The sequence below is a fragment of the Diabrotica virgifera genome, chromosome 4, assembly GCF_917563875.1.
Source record: "Diabrotica virgifera virgifera chromosome 4, PGI_DIABVI_V3a".
In the NCBI taxonomy this organism is placed as follows: Eukaryota; Metazoa; Arthropoda; class Insecta; order Coleoptera; family Chrysomelidae; genus Diabrotica; species Diabrotica virgifera.
The window spans coordinates 174,673,613-174,693,756 of NC_065446.1; the positions used below are offsets into that span (position 1 = coordinate 174,673,613).

The 20,144-nt window shown below is 32.2% G+C and overlaps 1 protein-coding gene across 1 annotated transcript in view; it reads right to left on the bottom strand.

Moving 5' to 3' along the window:
- Nucleotides 1-20,144, bottom strand: part of LOC126883250 (ras-related protein Rab-8A) — a 113,472-nt gene that overhangs the window by 27,409 nt on the left and 65,919 nt on the right. The window contains exon 3 of the mRNA XM_050648546.1: nucleotides 3,804-4,149. Coding sequence (XP_050504503.1) covers nucleotides 3,804-4,149 — 346 coding nt within the window. The remainder of the gene's footprint in view (nucleotides 1-3,803; nucleotides 4,150-20,144) is intronic.

Genomic DNA, 20,144 nt, shown 5'->3' on the forward strand with positions numbered 1-20,144 from the left:
GCACCTGAGCAGGCTGGATTTGTAAAGGGCAGAGGTACTAGAGAACAAATCCTTAATGTAAGAAACATCATAGAAAAAGCCAGAGAATACCAGATCCCGATATTTATATGTTTCGTCGATTATACAAAGGCCTTTGATAATGTTAGATGGGACAAACTATGGAACATATTGACGACAATGGGTGTACCTAAACACTTGACTCACCTTATTAGCAAATTGTACCAAGATAACCTGGCATATATTCGAATGGACGGATACCTGTCTGACAAATGCACTTTGGAGAAGGGAGTACGCCAAGGATGCGTTTTATCTCCCTTATTATTTAACATCTATTCGGAGTTCATAATGCGCAGAGTCTTCGATGGTTGGGAGGGAGGAGTAAACCTAGGTGGTGTTAAGATATCTAACTTGCGTTTCGCAGACGACACTACACTTCTAGCCTCTATTTCAGAAGAAATTACTGAATTATTAAAAAAACTCGAGGTAGAAAGTGCTAAATTTGGACTCATGGTTAACTACAACAAAACCAAAATCGTGGTTATTGATCGCCAACAACAGTTTCCTGAAACCCAAACTATTGCGGGATGCGAGGTAGTCTCATCTATGATATATCTTGGAGCTCTAGTTAACAACACAGGCAGTTGTGAACCCGAAATTAGAAGACGCATTCAACTAGCAAGAGCAGCAATGAGTGAACTAAACGGGGTCTGGCGTGATCGTCACATTACTATGACAAACAAAAAGAGACTCGTTTCAACTCTGGTCTTTTCCATATTTTACTATGCATGCGAGACATGGACAGTCAAAGAATCAGATAGACGACGTATAGACGCCTTTGAAATGTGGAGACGCCTGCTTCGAATTCCATGGACGGCTCGCCGTACAAATATCTCGGTTCTGGATGAAATTAAACTGGATCAGCGTCTCTCCAGTACCGTTTACTCTAGGATTTTAAAGTTCTTTGGTCATATCCATCGAAGTGATCACAAAATGGAGCAGTTGGTGGTCCAAAGAAGGCCTCAGACTCAACGCCAACGCGGAAGATCTCCACAGCGATGGGCGGACATTACTAAAAAGCTTCTCAACAAACAGTATACTGAGGCAATACATGTAACTGATGACCGCGACCAGTGGAGAAATATTATCAATCAAACTGTCCGAGCTGCAGAAGCCCAATTATGAACCACAACACATCTACTAAGATGTTAATGACTATGATGATGACTCAAATACAAAAGTAACAAAAGTAATCATAGTAATCAAAGTAACGAATACTGTAAATGATGACTTTATACAACAGTAACGATTTGTAACGAATACTCGAAAGTAACTATAATCAACATCACTATTCTTCAAACGCTTCAAATCTTTTACAACGTGAAATATCTGTTCAACACTGAGATAAGTCCAATCTCAGACATTCCTCAGCCAAGATTTCTTCTTACTCCCCATCCCTTTTCTTCCCTCAACTCTTATATTTATTGTTTCGAAGTATGTATGTGGCCCAGGTAGATACGATGTTTTTCTTATTTTAATTATGTTCATAAGCTTTTTGTCATGTCCAATTAGTCTTAACAGTTCTTCCTTTGAGACTTTTGCAGCCCAAGGAATTTTTAGAATACGTTCATAAAGCCTCATTTCGAATGCTTCCAATTTTTTTACTGATTGGGCTTTCAGGGTCCAAGCTTCTACCCCATGTAGTTGCTATACCCCATTCGACGAACCTCAGTCTGATAGCCCTACTCCAATTTTTTGATACATATACCTCATAAAATAATGTACGGTAATTTCGAGGAAAGAAGAAATCCGTGTCATATAACACTATCATAGATTCGAAATTTAAGGGAATCGTTTGACTGCACCACAAATCAGTTAAGTATTTGATTTCATTCTCAAGATCAAATGCAAGAAAAAATTAAAGTAAAATCTTAAATCTGCCGTATTTTGATTAATCTTCTATTGCAATGGATTTAATGTACAGCTGGTTCCAAAAAAAAACTGATACGACTCTTAAAGCGTATTTTGTAGAAAATTGAGCAGTGTATTTTGAAGGATAAATACTTATTATTTACAATTTACATGCTGTCACTGTCACTGCCAAATCTTAGAATTTGTCAGATAACTTATTCTGTTCAACCCAGTTCAACCTCAAAAAATGTTTGTTTGTTTATTTTATTATTTGTCTGTCATAATAAATATAATAATATAATGTCAGACCAATCATACACTGCTCAAAATAATCAAATCTTACTACGAGTCGTATCAGTTTTTTTAGGAACCAGCTGTACATCTATTGCATCTAAATATCTTTATTTCTGGTAAAAAAAAAAAGAAATTAAATTTTAGTTCAACAGTTTCATCAAATCTGACACTTTCCAATTATTGCAGTGATTACAATTCGAGAAGATTAGAATTAAGAAGGAATATCTGAATATAGACGAAAGAAAATCGTTTTCGAAATCACCAATGACTTGAGTTTTAATAAAAGATTATAATAGCGGATGGATAGGGTATTGATAAATATAGATGATAATATAATATACAGTCGAAAAAAGACAGCAAATACAAAATAAGTGATTGATATGATCGTTCATGGGTATTCTTTCATTTTTCCGACTGTAAGTACCTACCTAAAAAGTAAGAGTATCATAGGAACCTATCGAAAATAATTGATAAGTTATAATATGAAGTATTTTAAAGCCCAATTTTATATTTTAAAGCATTTATTCCGTTTATTTATTTAGTTTAGTTTCCATAAGAGTGAATATGCAATGTCACTTGGGCTTACGATGTATACCTTATTGGCCATGTTTTAAAAGATTCTCGTAGATACCCAAACATATTTTAAATTCAAAGCACATCATTCAATATGCCAATCTTATCTCTTGTTATGAATAATGTATACAGTATTGATATATTACGTATTTAAATTACCATTATTTCATTTTGAATTATTTTTGCACTATTTTAAAGATGAAAAGGTGTTTATAACTACAGAGCAATTACGTATCGAATAAAATATTTTTACCTCTTCATCTTCATAGTTTAAAATATACAGTTGAGTCCATGGTTCTTTACCCGTGCGTCATTAATACCTGACGAGATAAGACACATACTTTTTATCTAGCATCATTGTCTTCCACGCATGAAACTAATGACAACCCAGCTACCACCAGTTGTTAAGTAAAGACATGTGTTATTTTTATGAACGCTCTAGACTCACTACATCGAAAAGAGAGATGTACAAAAAAGACGCTTGCACACGTTTTCAGATTTTAAGTACTAGTTGTTACGTTTCTGGTTTGTTTACTTCTGTTTGTTTTTTTTTGTGCTGTTTTTGTATTTAGAAGTGACCTACATTATACAAACAGTTGTTTTCACAACTAATTTTATATTGGAGTTTGAAATTTTATGGTAAGTGTATTTTATTTGCCAATAAGTTACATACAAAGTTAACCCTATTCACACAGTTAAGGAATGGTTTTGTTTTAAGTTCCCGCAAAAGTGAAAGAAATAACTAATAGTTTATTCAATTTTTTTAGATTGTTCCTGGAAAAACTTTAACCTAACAAGCACAAGAACTCGTTTTAAATTTAATCGAGTACTTTGAATTAGAAAAAGGAATATTTATTTATTTGATAACGTAAAATTTTATAATATAATCCGTGATCGGAGCAGTAGCCACTTTCTGTCACTTGCTGTTGCGTGGAGTAAATTTCCGACTTACTTCGTATGCTGTAAATGATGACGCACGGGTAAAGAACCATGGACTCAACTGTAGTCACTAAGCACAAAAAACTTACCAGCTTCTTTTCCATTTTAGTTTTTATATCCCTAGCTAATGTGAAAAATGCTTCTTCTACTCGAATACTCGCTTTCGCACTAGTTTCAATAAATTTAATACCATATTCTACGGCAAGCTGTTCTCCTTTCTCCTTCGATACTTGCCTTTTGTCTTTTAATTCACATTTGTTACCTAATAACATTTTTTCCACATCGGCCGATGCATTTTCTTCGATGTTTCTAATCCAATTTTTGATATTTTCGAAACTTTTTTCATTCGTTATATCATAAACCAACATAATACCCATAGCCCCACGGTAGTAAGCGGTTGTGATGGTTCGAAATCTTTCTTGACCTGCTGTGTCCCTAAAATTGATTGAGTTAATTAATTTTTTTGTATGAAACATTCATATTATAAAATAACATAATAGGTCTGGATCCCGCGTACCAAAAACAAGTTGATTAATAGCAAGCTGAAAATTTGTTAATAGCTTAAGGGTGTCTAGTCGGACAAACTTTGATATATTGGAACACTGGAACAGGGGAAGATTTAATTGTGGAACAGGTTAAAAATTTGGAACGTCAGACTACGAAAACGTCAGATGTATTTTGTCCGACAGAACTTCCAATTGATTTGTTACCCTTTCATTAAACTCTCATGCAAAAATCGGACTGCTATTACTAACCAACATTATTCCTGTCATTTGACATGTTCTTCGTGTTCCACTCATTAAAATGCCCAGTTGGTGATAGACACCAGTCTGATTTTTGCATGAGAGTTTAATGAAAGGGCAACAAATCAATTGGAAGTTCTGTCCGACAAAATACATCTGACGTTTTCGTAGTCTGACGTTCCAAATTTTTAACCTGTTCCATCATTAAAACTTCCCCTGTTCCAGTGTTCCCATGCATCAAAGTTTATCCGACTAGACACCGTTAAGCTATTAACAAATTTTCAGCTTGCTATTAATCAACTTTTTTTTTCTTATGCGGGATCCAGACCTATAAAATAATACCTACAATATAATTAATGGTACATAAAAAATGTGAATTATACTGGAAAAGTGGAAAAGTTATACCAGAGTTAATGCCACTTCATCTGCATTTATTAACAGTTATATCTAAACGTTGTCTTTCTCACAACTAATAACACATAACAATAAAATTAGTAGAATTCTCCGTTTAATAAATTCAAATAAAACTAATTCCGTTACACTTTAAAATTTAACATCCTCTCTTATTCTAACTTACAAACAAAATATCTTACAAAGAACTGTTGGCTTTCTTTCTTGCTTTTGTTTAGTTCTCCACCCTCAAGAACTAACCCGTTTATATTATATTATTTTTTAACCAACGCAGCATTGTCCACCCATCCAGTCCATATTATCCTGATAGCATAATTTGGACTAGAAATCATGTTACTGATGACTTTACAAATCATCCCTTGCAACGGCATGTAAGTAGATCAAATTTCAATACATGGTCATAACCCTCATACATTTACATGTGTTTGCAGGCTTATGAGTATTTGTTTTACTTATGGGTGTGCGTGCATATGTATTTGTTTGTTGTTCTAAAATTTCATATTTTATATACTTTTCAAAATTTTGGCTTTCTTATTAGCATTTAGTATAACCAGGCATTGTTCTAACTCTGGTTTTTCTTTAATTGTAGCATTTAATTACTTGTAACTGCTGACCTGAAGATGATCTGAATATTGTAGAGATAGGGGTCGACAAGACAAGAATTCTTGCCTTGACAACAACTTCTTGTCTTGTCTTGAGAAAAATCAAGAAATTTTTAAAAAAATCTTGTCATGACGTTTTCTTGACATTTTATATCTTGTCGTAACTCAAGAAATTTTAAGATCTTGAAATTTCTTGATTACCCGGCTCGGTGTTCTTGTCTTGACAACAACTTCTTGTCTTGTCTTGAGAAAAAATCAAGAAATTTTAAAAAATCTTGCCTTGACGTTTTCTTGACATTTTATATCTTGTCTTGAGTCAAGAAATTTCAAGATCTTATTACCCGGCGACCTTTTTATTGCTTTGCGTGCTAACACGGCCACTGGGGGGAGTCCCGATCGAAAATATAAATAAATGCAAAATATTAGATAAAGAATGGGTTCTGATCAGTAAATTTTGTCAGTATTTGAGAAGCTTTAAAACACTTTCTTCAAGACTCGAAGGGGAAAAATATTGCACACTCCCATTGGTGGTAATTAGAGTAAACTTACTTTTAGACAAACTGGAAATATTGGGCTCATTAAATTGATAATTAAATTGATAGAGACACTACCGACGAGTAATTAATTTACTTCATTCAAGCTGCGAGAGATAAAATATTGAAACACTAAAACAAAACTAATTGGATATACTGTATAGTTCTTATTTTGTATTCTCGGCATAAAGTAGAGGCATTTTCCTCTTCATATTGGAGAAAGCTTCTATAATCAGAGGCAGTACAAAAATTTAAGGATATATTTAAAGCTTACTATTTTAATAAATCCCAGAATTATCTACAGAATCAAATACCAGAGCACTTAGTCTGAAAAAAGAAGAAACGAATTTGATTTAGGTATTACTTACCTATTTAAGAACGCTGACAATGATAACTTACAATCTTGGAAGTATGAAATTGAAAAATACATAAATGAGCCTAGGTCAGAATATACTGGTCTGATATGATATAATATACTTGATGTGGAGAAGACACGAAAATATCTACCCGTCATTAACGAAAATGGTCAAGGATTTTTTGGAACGCCAGCAACATCTGTACCTGCGGAAATGCTATTTTCAAGAGCAGCTTTAACAATAACAAAGCCAAGAAATCTGCTAGGCGTTGACTCCATGAGAAGTGTTAGCTGCCTTAATTCATGGCTTATCAATTCCGATTTGTTATTTAAAATAAAATCTAGTTTGAAATTTTATTTTCAATAGGATTAGGTAAGTGTCATTAATTATTATTTTTAATTAACATTTTTGTAAATCGTTTTAGCAAAAAAAATTAAGGCACTCGTGGGAGTGCCGACACACTCGTGGGAGTGCCGACAGAAGTGAAAACTTCTTATAGTATATAAATTACGAGGTGAATGCTTTTTCCCCATCCAAAAAGAAGTGCTATACCTATCATCATATACGCGATGCGTATGCCCTATGCTATTTATGTATATACACACAAAATTTATATACGTACAAAATTTATTTCAGCGAAGTGATGACGGTCGCAAATTCAATACTTTTTCCCCATCCAAGAAGTGCACAACGTCCCTAAAGAAATTTTCAATTCAAAAATTTATTTCGTCGAAGCGATGACGGTCGCTAATTTAATACTTTTTCCCCATACAAAAAGTGCACAACGTCCCTCAAGAAATTTTCACTTCAAATAATTATTTCGTCGAAGCGATGATGGTCGCGATGACGGTCGCTAATTTAATACTTTCTCCCATCCAAAAAGTGCACAACGTCCCTAAAGAAGTTTTCACTTCAAAAATTTATTTCGTCGAAGCGATGACGGTCCCTAATTCAATACTTTTCCCCCATCCAAAAGGAGCACAAGGTCCCTAAAGAAATTTTCACTTCAAAAGTGTATTTCGTCGAAGCGATGACGGTCGCTAATTTAATATTTTCCCCATCCAAAAAGTGCACAACGTCCCTCAAGAAGTTTTCACTTCAAATATTTATTCCGTCGAAGCGATGACGGTCGATAATTTAATACTTTTTGCCATCCAAAAGTGCACAACGTCCCTAAAGAAGTTTTCACTCCAAATATTTATTTCGTCGAAGCGATGACGGTCGCTAATTTAATAATTTTTCCCCATCCAAAAAGTGCACAACGTCCCCCAAGAAGTTTTCACTTCAAAAATTTATTTCATTGAAGCGATGGCAGTCGCTAATTTAATATGTACTTTTTTCCATCGAAAAAGTGCACAACGTCCCTAAAGAAGTTTCACTTCAAATATTTATTTCGTCGAAGCGATGACGGTCGCTAATTTATTACTTTTTCCCATCCAAAAAGTGCACAACCTCCCTAAAGAACCTTTCACTTGAAAAACTTATTTCGTCGAAGTGATGACGGTCGCTAATTTAATAGTTTTTCCCCATCCAAAAAGTGCAGAACAACCCTCAAGAAGTTTTCACTTCAAAAATTTATTTCTTCGAAGCTATAACGGTCGCGATGACGGTCGACAATTTAATACTTTTTTCCATCCAAAAAGTGCACAGCGTCCCTAAAGAAGTTTTCACTTCAATACATATACGTACAAAATTTATTACGCCGAAGAGATAACGGTCGCGAAATAAATCCTTTTTTCCCATCCAAAAATAGGTTTTACATTTATTTTACATTTAAATACTTCTATACAATTCATATATAGATACACATAATATAGATACGTACAAAATTTATTTCGCCGAAGAGATGACGGTCGCGAAATAAATCCTTTTTCCCCATCCTAAAATAGGTTTTACATTTATTTTAAATTTAAATACTTCTACATATACAATTAATATATAGCACAAATAATATATAGCATAAGCGATGACGGTCGCGAATTCAATGCTTTTTCCCCTATCCAAAAATCGCACAACATGCCTAAAGAAATTTTCACTTCAAAAAGTGTTCAATGAATTAAAATATGTTATGTTATGTTAAAATAATGTTGTCTTTTTCACAAATAAATACGTTTTAGAGTTTTTATTATTAGTCAAGATATTTCAAGATTTCTTGTTTTCTTGACAAGAAATCTTGGTATTGATATAAAATTTCTTGTCTTGTCTTGAAATCTAAAACTACTTCCTGTCTTGAAATCAAGACAAGATCAAGACAAGATCTTGGAATTTTCAAGAAGTTGGCGACCCCTATGGTAGGTAGTCGTTAGTATTAAATGATTGTTAAAACGTCTGCCTTTTACCTACTTCATATATACTAAAAAAATTGGAAAATGAATAAAAAAACATTATCTCGAAGTATACTCTATCTATTCGCTTCGTGCGTGACCCATGGTGGGGAGTGGGGATACACGAAATCATGCCAGCGTCCGTAGCGGCGAAATATGACGATTTTGGCGAATTTTTGTAATGTCAGTGGCACGAAAACGCATGCGCACTTTAATTCCATATTATATTTATTTAATGTATTAAAGTTTATTGATAAATATACCAGTATATTAATAATTAAGTAATAGTAAATATACCTTGTATATTTACCTATCAACGGTAATATTTATTATATTTTAAAGTGCGCATGTTTCACTTGTCGTGGACTAGTCCCTGACTGTCACCGCGAACACACTTATTGTTTGTATAACAAATTTTATCAAAAATGGTAATGGTAAATGAATATAGGGCTTTTCATCGATTGTCATTTGTTTCGAGCTTCTGTCATGTGTCACATAATATTAATATATCTACGTCATACGTCTTAGGTTTGTATCATTGGTTATATCAATAACGTATGACGTAGATATATTAATATTATGTGACACATGACAGAAGCTCGAAACAAATGACTGTGAATGAAAAGCCCTATTACATATTAACGTCAAATATGTCATATGTTTGTGTATCATATGTTTAACGTCAAATTGTGGTCGCCAAAAATGGCAGGCGACTACGCTAGGTGTCGCGTCAGTCATGTACGGAGCAAATACTCTGTACAATTTTTAATAACATCCATTTGTTTTAATAACTTCAACAAATAAAACGTACAGTTCTGCAAGCAAACTAAGAGAGTCATTCATATTCAGCTCAGAGGAGTATTTACTATTGATGGAAATGTGTGCTTAACCTCCCGCAACTAACATAGGTTTCCTGAACATTAAAGCTAACATCGGTGTCAGAGACCTATGTTTCCATTGACACACTTTCAAGCGTAGGATTGTGTTTACTCCTTGAAGAAGTGAAATTAAACAAGAATGATACCTATTTTTAATTTATTAAGCCTCTTAAACATTAGCAAAATACCAAAGATAATAAAAACAATTATATTAACATCTCATTTGAGAAAAACAAGCTAAATTTTTCCATTGCCGTTTTCTTGTAGCTACCTGTAGAAACCTAAAAGGTTTCACCTTTTACTCCTGACAATTGAGATAATTGAGATACCAAATTGTCAGCACTTGTTCGCACGTTTTTCGTTAATATAAATATTTTTTTCATCGAGTATGTTACGTCTAACATTGGTCTCTGAGACAAAATTTGCCGATAATTGCATAATTACTTGACACTGAAGACTCAAACTTCAACACTAAAAACATACACCTGAATCAGGCAGCTACTGACGGCGGCGAAGATACATAACGAACAATTTGGATATAATCGTAAAAGCTCTAAGTGGTCCGTCTTACAGACCGAATGTTAGTCACGGAAGGTTAAATAAGCAAGGGATCATTCCATAAAACAGGTAAGTAGATCCCTTGTTGATAGAATGGAAATATTTCAGCTTTCTTTCTACTTTTACAATAACTATAGTTCATCCCAAACCCTTCTTTCAGTGCTTCGACAATAAAATGTCGAAATATACTAACCTAGAATGACAATTGTAATTTTACCCCTTAACATTGTGAAAGTAGGCAACTATCCGTGTCCACGTATATATAATTTTCTGAGTTCTAGGTATATTAATCACGATAGAGAAAATTCGACAAAAAATGATGCACTGAAAGAAGGGTTTTGGATGGCGGCGGGTGTAATTTCCTCACCAAAATAATCTTATACCTGAGTTTGGAAGGGTATGTGATAATCTCACAGGTATTTTCCTCACCAAAACTGAAATGGTTGTTTCAGGTAGATTTTACTAAAAGGCATTCAAGGGAATTATTTATCTACTATAAAATTACAGTAGGTACCCATAATAATTAATTAATTAATTTTATAGTATTTTATTTTTAGTCATAATTGGAATTTTGACAAAAATGGCATGTTTAATAGAAAGTAATCGCGGTAATTGAAAATTTTATTTTTTATAAAGTGAAAGTTTTAGAAAGTGAAGAAGTGTTCTGGAGGCAATAAAATAACTTTTAGTGCGAAATTAAATACTATTAGGGCAAATTTTACAATAACTAGAAGTAGCCTATAACATAATCATGAACCAGATCTGCAGAACATAGATCGAAAAATTGTTTCTAACTCTTGTAAACGTAAAGGCGAAGAGAATATACGGAAAAACCGCCAAAAATCATTCGCCAAGAGCTTGCAGCTAATTTGCCTAAAACAATTACTAGGATTGATGTATGTTACATAAGAAAAAATATATATAATTATCGACGAAAATGATGCCTGGTGGACTTCCTTCCAATATTCATGAGGTTCAAGAATTTGTGAAGAGCTGTGCTCAAAAAACAACCAAGGAGGAAAATTGTCTCTTTATAAACTGTGTCAAAAGTAAGATAACTGTATTTAGTTGTGAATGTGAAACAAATATAAGATTTTTAGCCACATTGAAATTTGTACAGATAGGGTCAAAATTATGGAATATATATTTAATCTCTCTAAAATGGACGATTTTGGACAAAAAACCCCGAACCACGTCAATTTTTATTTTTAAATCACAATTTTTTGGCATATCTATATTTCATATTAGTGGCGTCATCAATCAATCAATCAATAATTACGTTAATGTTTATATTACTGAATAGAGAATATAACACCCTTTCAAATAAGCTACCACACGACCCCTATTCCCATTTAAAAAAATCATTGACTACGTGATCACGCACAGTTAGATGACGTTACTACTATGGAAATATAGGCCAAAAAATTGTAATTTAAAAATAAAAATCGACCTGTTTCGGGGTTTGTCTCCAAAATCGTCTGTTTTAGAGAAAATTAATTTATTCCATAATTTTGCCCCTCTCATATATTATATGTATGGCACAATTACCGTACCACATATTATTTGCAATTATTCACTATTCATGGGCCAATTAATGGGCATTATATTTCTTTATTATACTGGTTACTGTCAAACAAAAAAAAACAGGCACTTAAAACAATCTTTTCTATTTGTTAAAATCAGAAATTTTTAAAGCTCTCCAAATTGAGCTTAATCCTAGTAAAGTTTTTGTAGATTTTGAAAAGACTATATTTATACATAATATGTAATTCAAACGTGTTCAAACACTGAAATACATGATTGAAGATTTCACCTAAGTACACCAAACTTGGTATAGAAAATTCAGTCTCTTGATGTAACATCAGAATATACTAATGATTCTGAAGTAGGCTCAACATACTTTTGGCCTTACATTATATAAAACCGAAAGACGTATCAGATTGTTTTGTGTTATATCATAAAAAAATAGAAAATGAAATTTTTTATTACTGCAGTCTGCAAGTAAGCTGAGAAAATGTAGAAAATTTACATACGACTGGTCTATTATTTGACAAATAATGGCATTATTTCGAAGTCTATTAAGTACGATATAACGCCCAAGGAGGTGTTATAGAAAAATAACGCCCTAGGGCCTATTAAATTTAAATAACGATTTAAATACTGTCAAGTTGACAAATAAAATTCTAAGTAAAACTATGGTTACCACTACCACAATTACGTTACGACTATTTCTGGTAAATGTACTTATTGAAAACTAATTAATACAAAATTCATTCAAATTTTTTGCACATAAAGAATAATTTAGTCAGACATTAAACGTTGAAGGCATCACGGGTATTATAATAATAAAATAATAACGCTTTCAGTCAACGTATATACCTCGGGCCGAAGGCCCTCGGTCTATACACTATTGACCTCAAGCGTTATTATCCTTATAAAAACTCTTGGTACCTTAATAACTATAATAACTTATCAGTCTAATCAAATAACTATAATGGATTTTGTAAAGTGTGTTTCTTATTATAGTTAATAATAAATAATAAGTTATACGTTTTGCACATTATCTATATTATAAACTATTATTACAACGTAAAGAAATGAATGTCTTTTATTCGGATTTCGGATGCTTTCATAATAATCATTCTTAAATTATATCTACATTTTTTATTTTATTACCTGAGTGAGTTGGTGAGGAAAATACCTACCGGATTAATACGAACCCTTAAACTTGGTGAGGAAAATACCTGTCGGATTATATGGTTTTACTGGTTGGTGAGGAATTTACCTCCGCCCTTGGATGGATTGTACTAACGCATTTGATTACTGTTAAATTAATATGGGATAACATTTCATTAAAAACAAGAGAAATTCCCGTAATTTTCATTATTCATAAATAATTATGTTGCAGACATTTATCCTTTATCATTATAGGCAGGCTTCCTCTGATTATTTATATCATCGTGTGTAAATTACGATTTACAGAAAATCAGTAAATAGCTGTTATAGTCCTGTCGCCAGGGGGGGTACAACGGCCTCCTGTATTCAGATGGACTTACCCAAGTTTTTATTATGTATTTTGGCCCGTAGAACACGAATTTTTTGGGTAACAGTTGATCCGGATGTCGATAAGATTGTTATAAACAAAGAAGTTGAGGAATTACATAACAGCGATTTCTCGCAAAACAAAACATGTTTGTGTATTTTTTGGACCATTCTAACCAAAAAATGTTCCTACAAGTTTTTTCGTAGGATGCATAGTTTTCGAGATAAACGCGGTTGAACTTTCAAAAAATCGAAAAATTGCAATTTTTGAACCCGAATAACTTTTGATTAAAAAATAAAATAGCAATTCTGCTTATCGCATTTGAAAGTTCAAGTCAAATTCTATCGGTTTCGAATATATATGTTACAGTTCAAGTTGATTCTCAGTTAGAGTTGACTCCAACTAGTTGGAGTCAACTCCAACTAAAACGAGCAGTAAAAGTTGATTTTGAAAATTTAAATCAACTTTTACTAGTTGGAGTTGACTCTTCCTGGATCGATTCAGTAAATGTTGATTATACGAGAATCTCAAGTGCATTTTTGATGAGTGTGCGTTTCTTTATTTTGACCGTTTCAACTACTTATTAGTATACTAAAAAGGGGTAGTTCCCTGGATTGGCTGTATACCTTATAGTTAAACAAACTGGAACATGAAGCAAAAACCACTTCTATGTAAAAGGTATATTTACTAAAAATTTTTAGAATCCCAATGGATTCAATAAAATGAGTTCATCAGAACGTTTTCAAACCTATCGGTCCATCATCAGTGAATCTAAAATCAAATAAGTAATCCCACTATTAAAATTGAAAAGATGGTTGAAATTGTGAAAGTTAAAAAATGTGGTTATGATTACTTACTTGAATACTTGCAAAATAGCCCCAGAACCAAACAATGGTTGTGATTATAAATAAATCTACATTATGTTGAAATAAATTTAAAATGGCTAAACGCCGATGTTCAGGGATTAAACCTCTGGGAACACGGTGAAACTCTACCCGAGGACCCAATCAACCATCTTCGGTCAACGATGACTACTAAGTGTCAAAGCTATGTAAGGAAATGCTTGATGTGACATTGACAGTTGAGGAAGAAGGTAGTCGATTTTCAAGGAAATTTAAAAAACAAAGTCATGATCCAAGACGAAGATATGGTAAAGATTTTAATATCTGAAAATGTCTGTTAATTAAATCTATTGTTTTTTAAAATTAAAAGAAAATGTGTTTTACAAAATAAAAATTATTTTAACTGTAGGTAACTACAAATTGACTGTATCAAATAAAATAAACCTGATCAAAAAATTTCAATATGATAAAGTGAGCTGATTAGTAGTAATGACAGAAATAAAATTAAATAAGTGGTGATATAGAAGAAGTTTTAAATTTTGAAAAGGGATATTATTATATCAAGAAATTTATATGTCCACAGTATGTGTATTGATGGTTGTATAGGTAGAAGGGAAATTATTATTTGGATGTAGGTGAAAATTAAAAAACTTAAATAGATTAGAGTTAAGATATAGTCAATCTGATAGTAGAAAGTATGATTCAGGAATGCAATTATTATGGAACAATTTTTATGAAATTGAGAAAATTCTTGTGACAAACTGGTGAATATGTAAAATTGATAATAAATAATTGTAGGATAATAGGTTGCCCAGTTGATACAAACTAAAATTTAATTAGTATAGAAAACAATAGGTGTAATGAATAAAATAGAATTAATAAAACAAAATTAAGAGAATGAATATTGTTATAATTTGATTAAAGAATGACTGAGTTTAACTGTGATAACTGAAATAAAGTGATGAAATGTTAGATGTGGAGATAAAATATATTTGGAAAAGGTCAAAGACAAAAAGCAAAGGAGTGTGATGTAGGGTCAAAGCATAGGTGAAATGAGTGAAAGAGAAAGATTGGAGAAGTTGGGTATGAGGGTTGAACTGAATGAAGAAAAGAAATGAAAGAAGTGAGAAAAGGGGTATGGTAAATTAATTAGGTTTTGATTAAGAAGGGTTCATGTGGTTAGTAATGATTAGTATGTGTAAAGGAGTTTGGAGCCAGTAAGGGAACGAAGAAGATAGTTGACAGTGGGTAAATAGGATGAAGAAGATAGCAGATAGGATAGGAAAAGGGAAGGTATAACAAAGTAATAGGAATTATGAAAATAATTGACGGTGAATGGGGACAAAATTGCGGTTAAGGGATGTTTGTCGGTTAACACAATTGGGACTTTTCTTTAGGTCTTTGACAATTTCCAAATCCTCGTATAAGTCTAAACGGAGTGTATCTTTTTGTTGAATGTTGTGTATCAACTGGACCCCATCAGGAATCTTAAGTTCGTGTTTATTGACTTTTAAATGGTGTGAAAAAGCTGAAGTGGTATCTCTCTTACTGTGTTCTGCCGATCGGGTGGAAAGAGATCTATAAGTTCTACCAATGTAGGTAGCATCGCAGTCTGAACAAGAGAGTCTGTATACCCCACTACGGCTCATGTAATGGATAGGGTCTTTGGTGTTAGTTAAGCTTTTATTGAGGGTGTTATTTACTTTAAATGAGATTTTGATGTTATCACAAGAATTAGAAATGATTTGTTTGACTCTTTCAGATAATTTGGAGTTATTAAACGGTAAGGAGGCATAAATTGGAGTAGTTGTGGAAGATGATGAGAAATTCTTGTGATAACATCAAAATCTCATTTAAAGTCAATAACACCCTCAATAAAAGCTTAACTAACACCAAAGACCCTATCCATTACATGAGCCGTAGTGGGGTATACAGACTCTCTTGTTCAGACTGCGATGCTACCTACATTGGTAGAACTTATAGATCTCTTTCCACCCGATCGGCAGAACACAGTAAGAGAGATACCACTTCAGCTTTTTCACACCATTTAAAAGTCAATAAACACGAACTTAAGATTCCTGATGGGGTCCAGTTGATACACAACATTCAACAAAAAAATACACTCCGTTTAGACTTATACGAGGATTTGGAAATTGTCAAAGACCTAAAGAAAAGTCCCAATTGTGTTAACCGACAAACATCCCTTAACCGCAATTTTGTCCCCATTCACCGTCAATTATTTTCATAATTCCTATTACTTTGTTATACCTTCCCTTTTCCTATCCTATCTGCTATCTTCTTCATCCTATTTACCCACTGTCAACTATCTTCTTCGTTCCCTTACTGGCTCCAAACTCCTTTACACATACTAATCATTACTAACCACATGAACCCTTCTTAATCAAAACCTAATTAATTTACCATACCCCTTTTCTCACTTCTTTCATTTCTTTTCTTCATTCAGTTCAACCCTCATACCCAACTTCTCCAATCTTTCTCTTTCACTCATTTCACCTATGCTTTGACCCTACATCACACTCCTTTGCTTTTTGTCTTTGACCTTTTCCAAATATATTTTATCTCCACATCTAACATTTCATCACTTTATTTCAGTTATCACAGTTAAACTCAGTCATTCTTTAATCAAATTATAACAATATTCATTCTCTTAATTTTGTTTTATTAATTCTATTTTATTCATTACACCTATTGTTTTCTATACTAATTAAATTTTAGTTTGTATCAACTGGGCAACCTATTATCCTACAATTATTTATTATCAATTTTACATATTCACCAGTTTGTCACAAGAATTTTCTCAATTTCATAAAAATTGTTCCATAATAATTGCATTCCTGAATCATACTTTCTACTATCAGATTGACTATATCTTAACTCTAATCTATTTAAGTTTTTTAATTTTCACCTACATCCAAATAATAATTTCCCTTCTACCTATACAACCATCAATACACATACTGTGGACATATAAATTTCTTGATATAATAATATCCCTTTTCAAAATTTAAAACTTCTTCTATATCACCACTTATTTAATTTTATTTCTGTCATTACTACTAATCAGCTCACTTTATCATATTGAAATTTTTTGATCAGGTTTATTTTATTTGATACAGTCAATTTGTAGTTACCTACAGTTAAAATAATTTTTATTTTGTAAAACACATTTTCTTTTAATTTTAAAAAACAATAGATTTAATTAACAGACATTTTCAGATATTAAAATCTTTACCATATCTTCGTCTTGGATCATGACTTTGTTTTTTAAAATTCCTTGAAAATCGACTACCTTCTTCCTCAACTGTCAATGTCACATCAAGCATTTCCTTACATAGCTTTGACACTTAGTAGTCATCGTTGACCGAAGATGGTTGATTGGGTCCTCGGGTAGAGTTTCACCATGTTCCCAGAGGTTTAATCCCTGAACATCGGCGTTTAGCCATTTTAAATTTATTTCAACATAATGTAGATTTATTTATAATCACAACCATTGTTTGGTTCTGGGGCTATTTTGCAAGTATTCAAGTAAGTAATCATAACCACATTTTTTAACTTTCACAATTTCAACCATCTTTTCAATTTTAATAGTGGGATTACTTATTTGATTTTAGATTCACTGATGATGGACCGATAGGTTTGAAAACGTTCTGATGAACTCATTTTATTGAATCCATTGGGATTCTAAAAATTTTTAGTAAATATACCTTTAACATAGAAGTGGTTTTTACTTCATGTTCCAGTTTACTTATTAGTATAGTCTGTAACGTCGCCCCCGTTAGGTAAATTATTCTGATTCGATTTTTTGCACAAACTTACTCAAAGAAATACATCCGTATAACAATCCTTATAACAAATACACAGGGTGTCACGCGGTACCGCGGGCGCGGTCGAAAAATTATTTAACCAATTTCAGTAAAGTCAGTCAGTAAAGTGACTCTTTATCGAACGCGTCTGTTCCTCTGCTCGTAATATCAGACTCGTTCGATAAAGAGTATTGAGGTGGTGCGTACAAAATTGTATCGTCAATCATAAAAAACATTAACACTTACTTACAACTTTGAGGATATTTTTTAATTTTAGACGAAATAAAAAATTCGAATGACAGTAATGACAAATGACTTTTGCATGATGGCCGGTTTTGATGTTTAATCGATAGTTATCAATACTGTATACCTACCTAATTACTAAATCTGTAAAGTTTTGATTTATTTTGTATGAATATAATTGCGAAACACTACTACACCAGGGTAGAAAAATAAATATGAGCGATTTCAGGGTAAAAATCAATACAGGTATTTGAAGGTGCCAAATCGTAGGGGGATATAGTTTATTAAAAATACATACAGAGGTACTCGTAAATCGACCTCATTTTTTTATAAACAAAGGCCAAAGTCAGAAAATATTGTTTTTTGCCTATAGCATTTCTAGTATCATATTTACAGCAAAAGTTGTATTACAAAAGTCATGTATCATGAAAAAACGAATAATTTGAATTTTTTTAAGTTAAAATACATAAAGAATTAACCGAGATAATTGCAAAAAACCACATTTTTTTCACTATTTTGTAAATGTTAATAACTTTTACCAAATAGGCCTTAAGAAACTAATTATACCTTGATCATGAGGTAATTTAGTGCCTTTATTAGTGCACACAATTTCGAGAAGATCTATTTGTTAGTTTACAAGTTATGTTAAACGATTATCCCAGACATCGAATATTTAAACAATCATTGTTGCCCAAGGAGTATTTTCAGAAATTTTTGGCAAAGTGGAATGAGTTCATAAAGACTGAAATTACTAATAAAGTAAAAAAAAAGAATATATTTGTTTTTTAAATGTTGTTAAACAAGTCGATAAAAAAATGGTGAGCTTTTTCCTTATAAACAATTAGAATATCTTTGTCATTTTTTATGATATCTAATTATAGCTGGTTGTATCAAAAAGTTGGTAAAAAAAGTCACATTAAAACAGAAAAAAAACTTTCTAGGACCAATAATAGCCAAGTTATACTTTTTTTTTTGAAAAATCACATATCTATTGTTTATAAATATTAAGAGTAGAAATTTTTACATAATGATAACAAATATCTATATTTTATATTACGATTGATAAGTACGGAATATCTTCTATTTAAAACGAGTAATAACCCTTTAAAATCAAGTTACTCACGCTGACTTAGCTGGGACCGTGTGATATTGAAGAAGGTCGGAGTCCAGGTCCTCGCGTCTAGATTTTGCTATAGAAATTTCTATTTGGAGCGCTTGAAAAATTTTACACTATCTCAGCTTCCAGAGAACTTAGAGCTTTCAATTTTTTTTTAAATTGGGGTAACTCGACGAAAGAATAACAACTAGCTCATTTTCATTGACCGGAAAAATCGGAAAATTCTGGAAAATCGACTTTTTTATTCAACCTCCATTTACAACGTTAACACTAATATATTTTGATAAATATTTTCATAAAATATTATAATATTGTGAATAAATATTAAAATATAATTATAGTATATGTTTATTTATATACAGGGTTGTTCATTTTATTTGCCTCGGTGTCTGTACGAAAAACGACTTGATTTAATTAAAATTTCTTCATAGAAATATACAGGGCCATTAACACTACAATCTAAAAATAATATAAATTATACAGGGTGCTTCAAAAAAGAGTGGTATAATAAAGATATATTTTTTTATGGAACACCCTATACCTGATGAAATTTTTGAATTGCCCTTAAAAATAAGCTAGACTATACCTAAGTACAGGGTGTTTTGATTTATTTCAATTTTTAAAAAAATGTAAGGTTTAAAAAAATAATAGATATTTACGAATCTAAGAATCGGTGACAAATTTTTCTTAGATCTTCATAATAGAGTATTCAGCATATTTAAACAGATATTTATTGTAAATTTTTTTTTATCTAGCTAATTCCTCGACAACTAATGGCCATTGGCATGGTAGGTACGGTAGATTTTTGCAGTTAGGTACCTAGTATCATGTGTAGTGTGTGTGTTGAGTAAGTGTCTTGTTACTTTGCAAAGTCGACGTCATTGTCTTTGAAAAGAGACGCTAATTATATCCGAACGTCTGCGGTCCCTCCAGTGAGTACCGATCCCACAAGGACA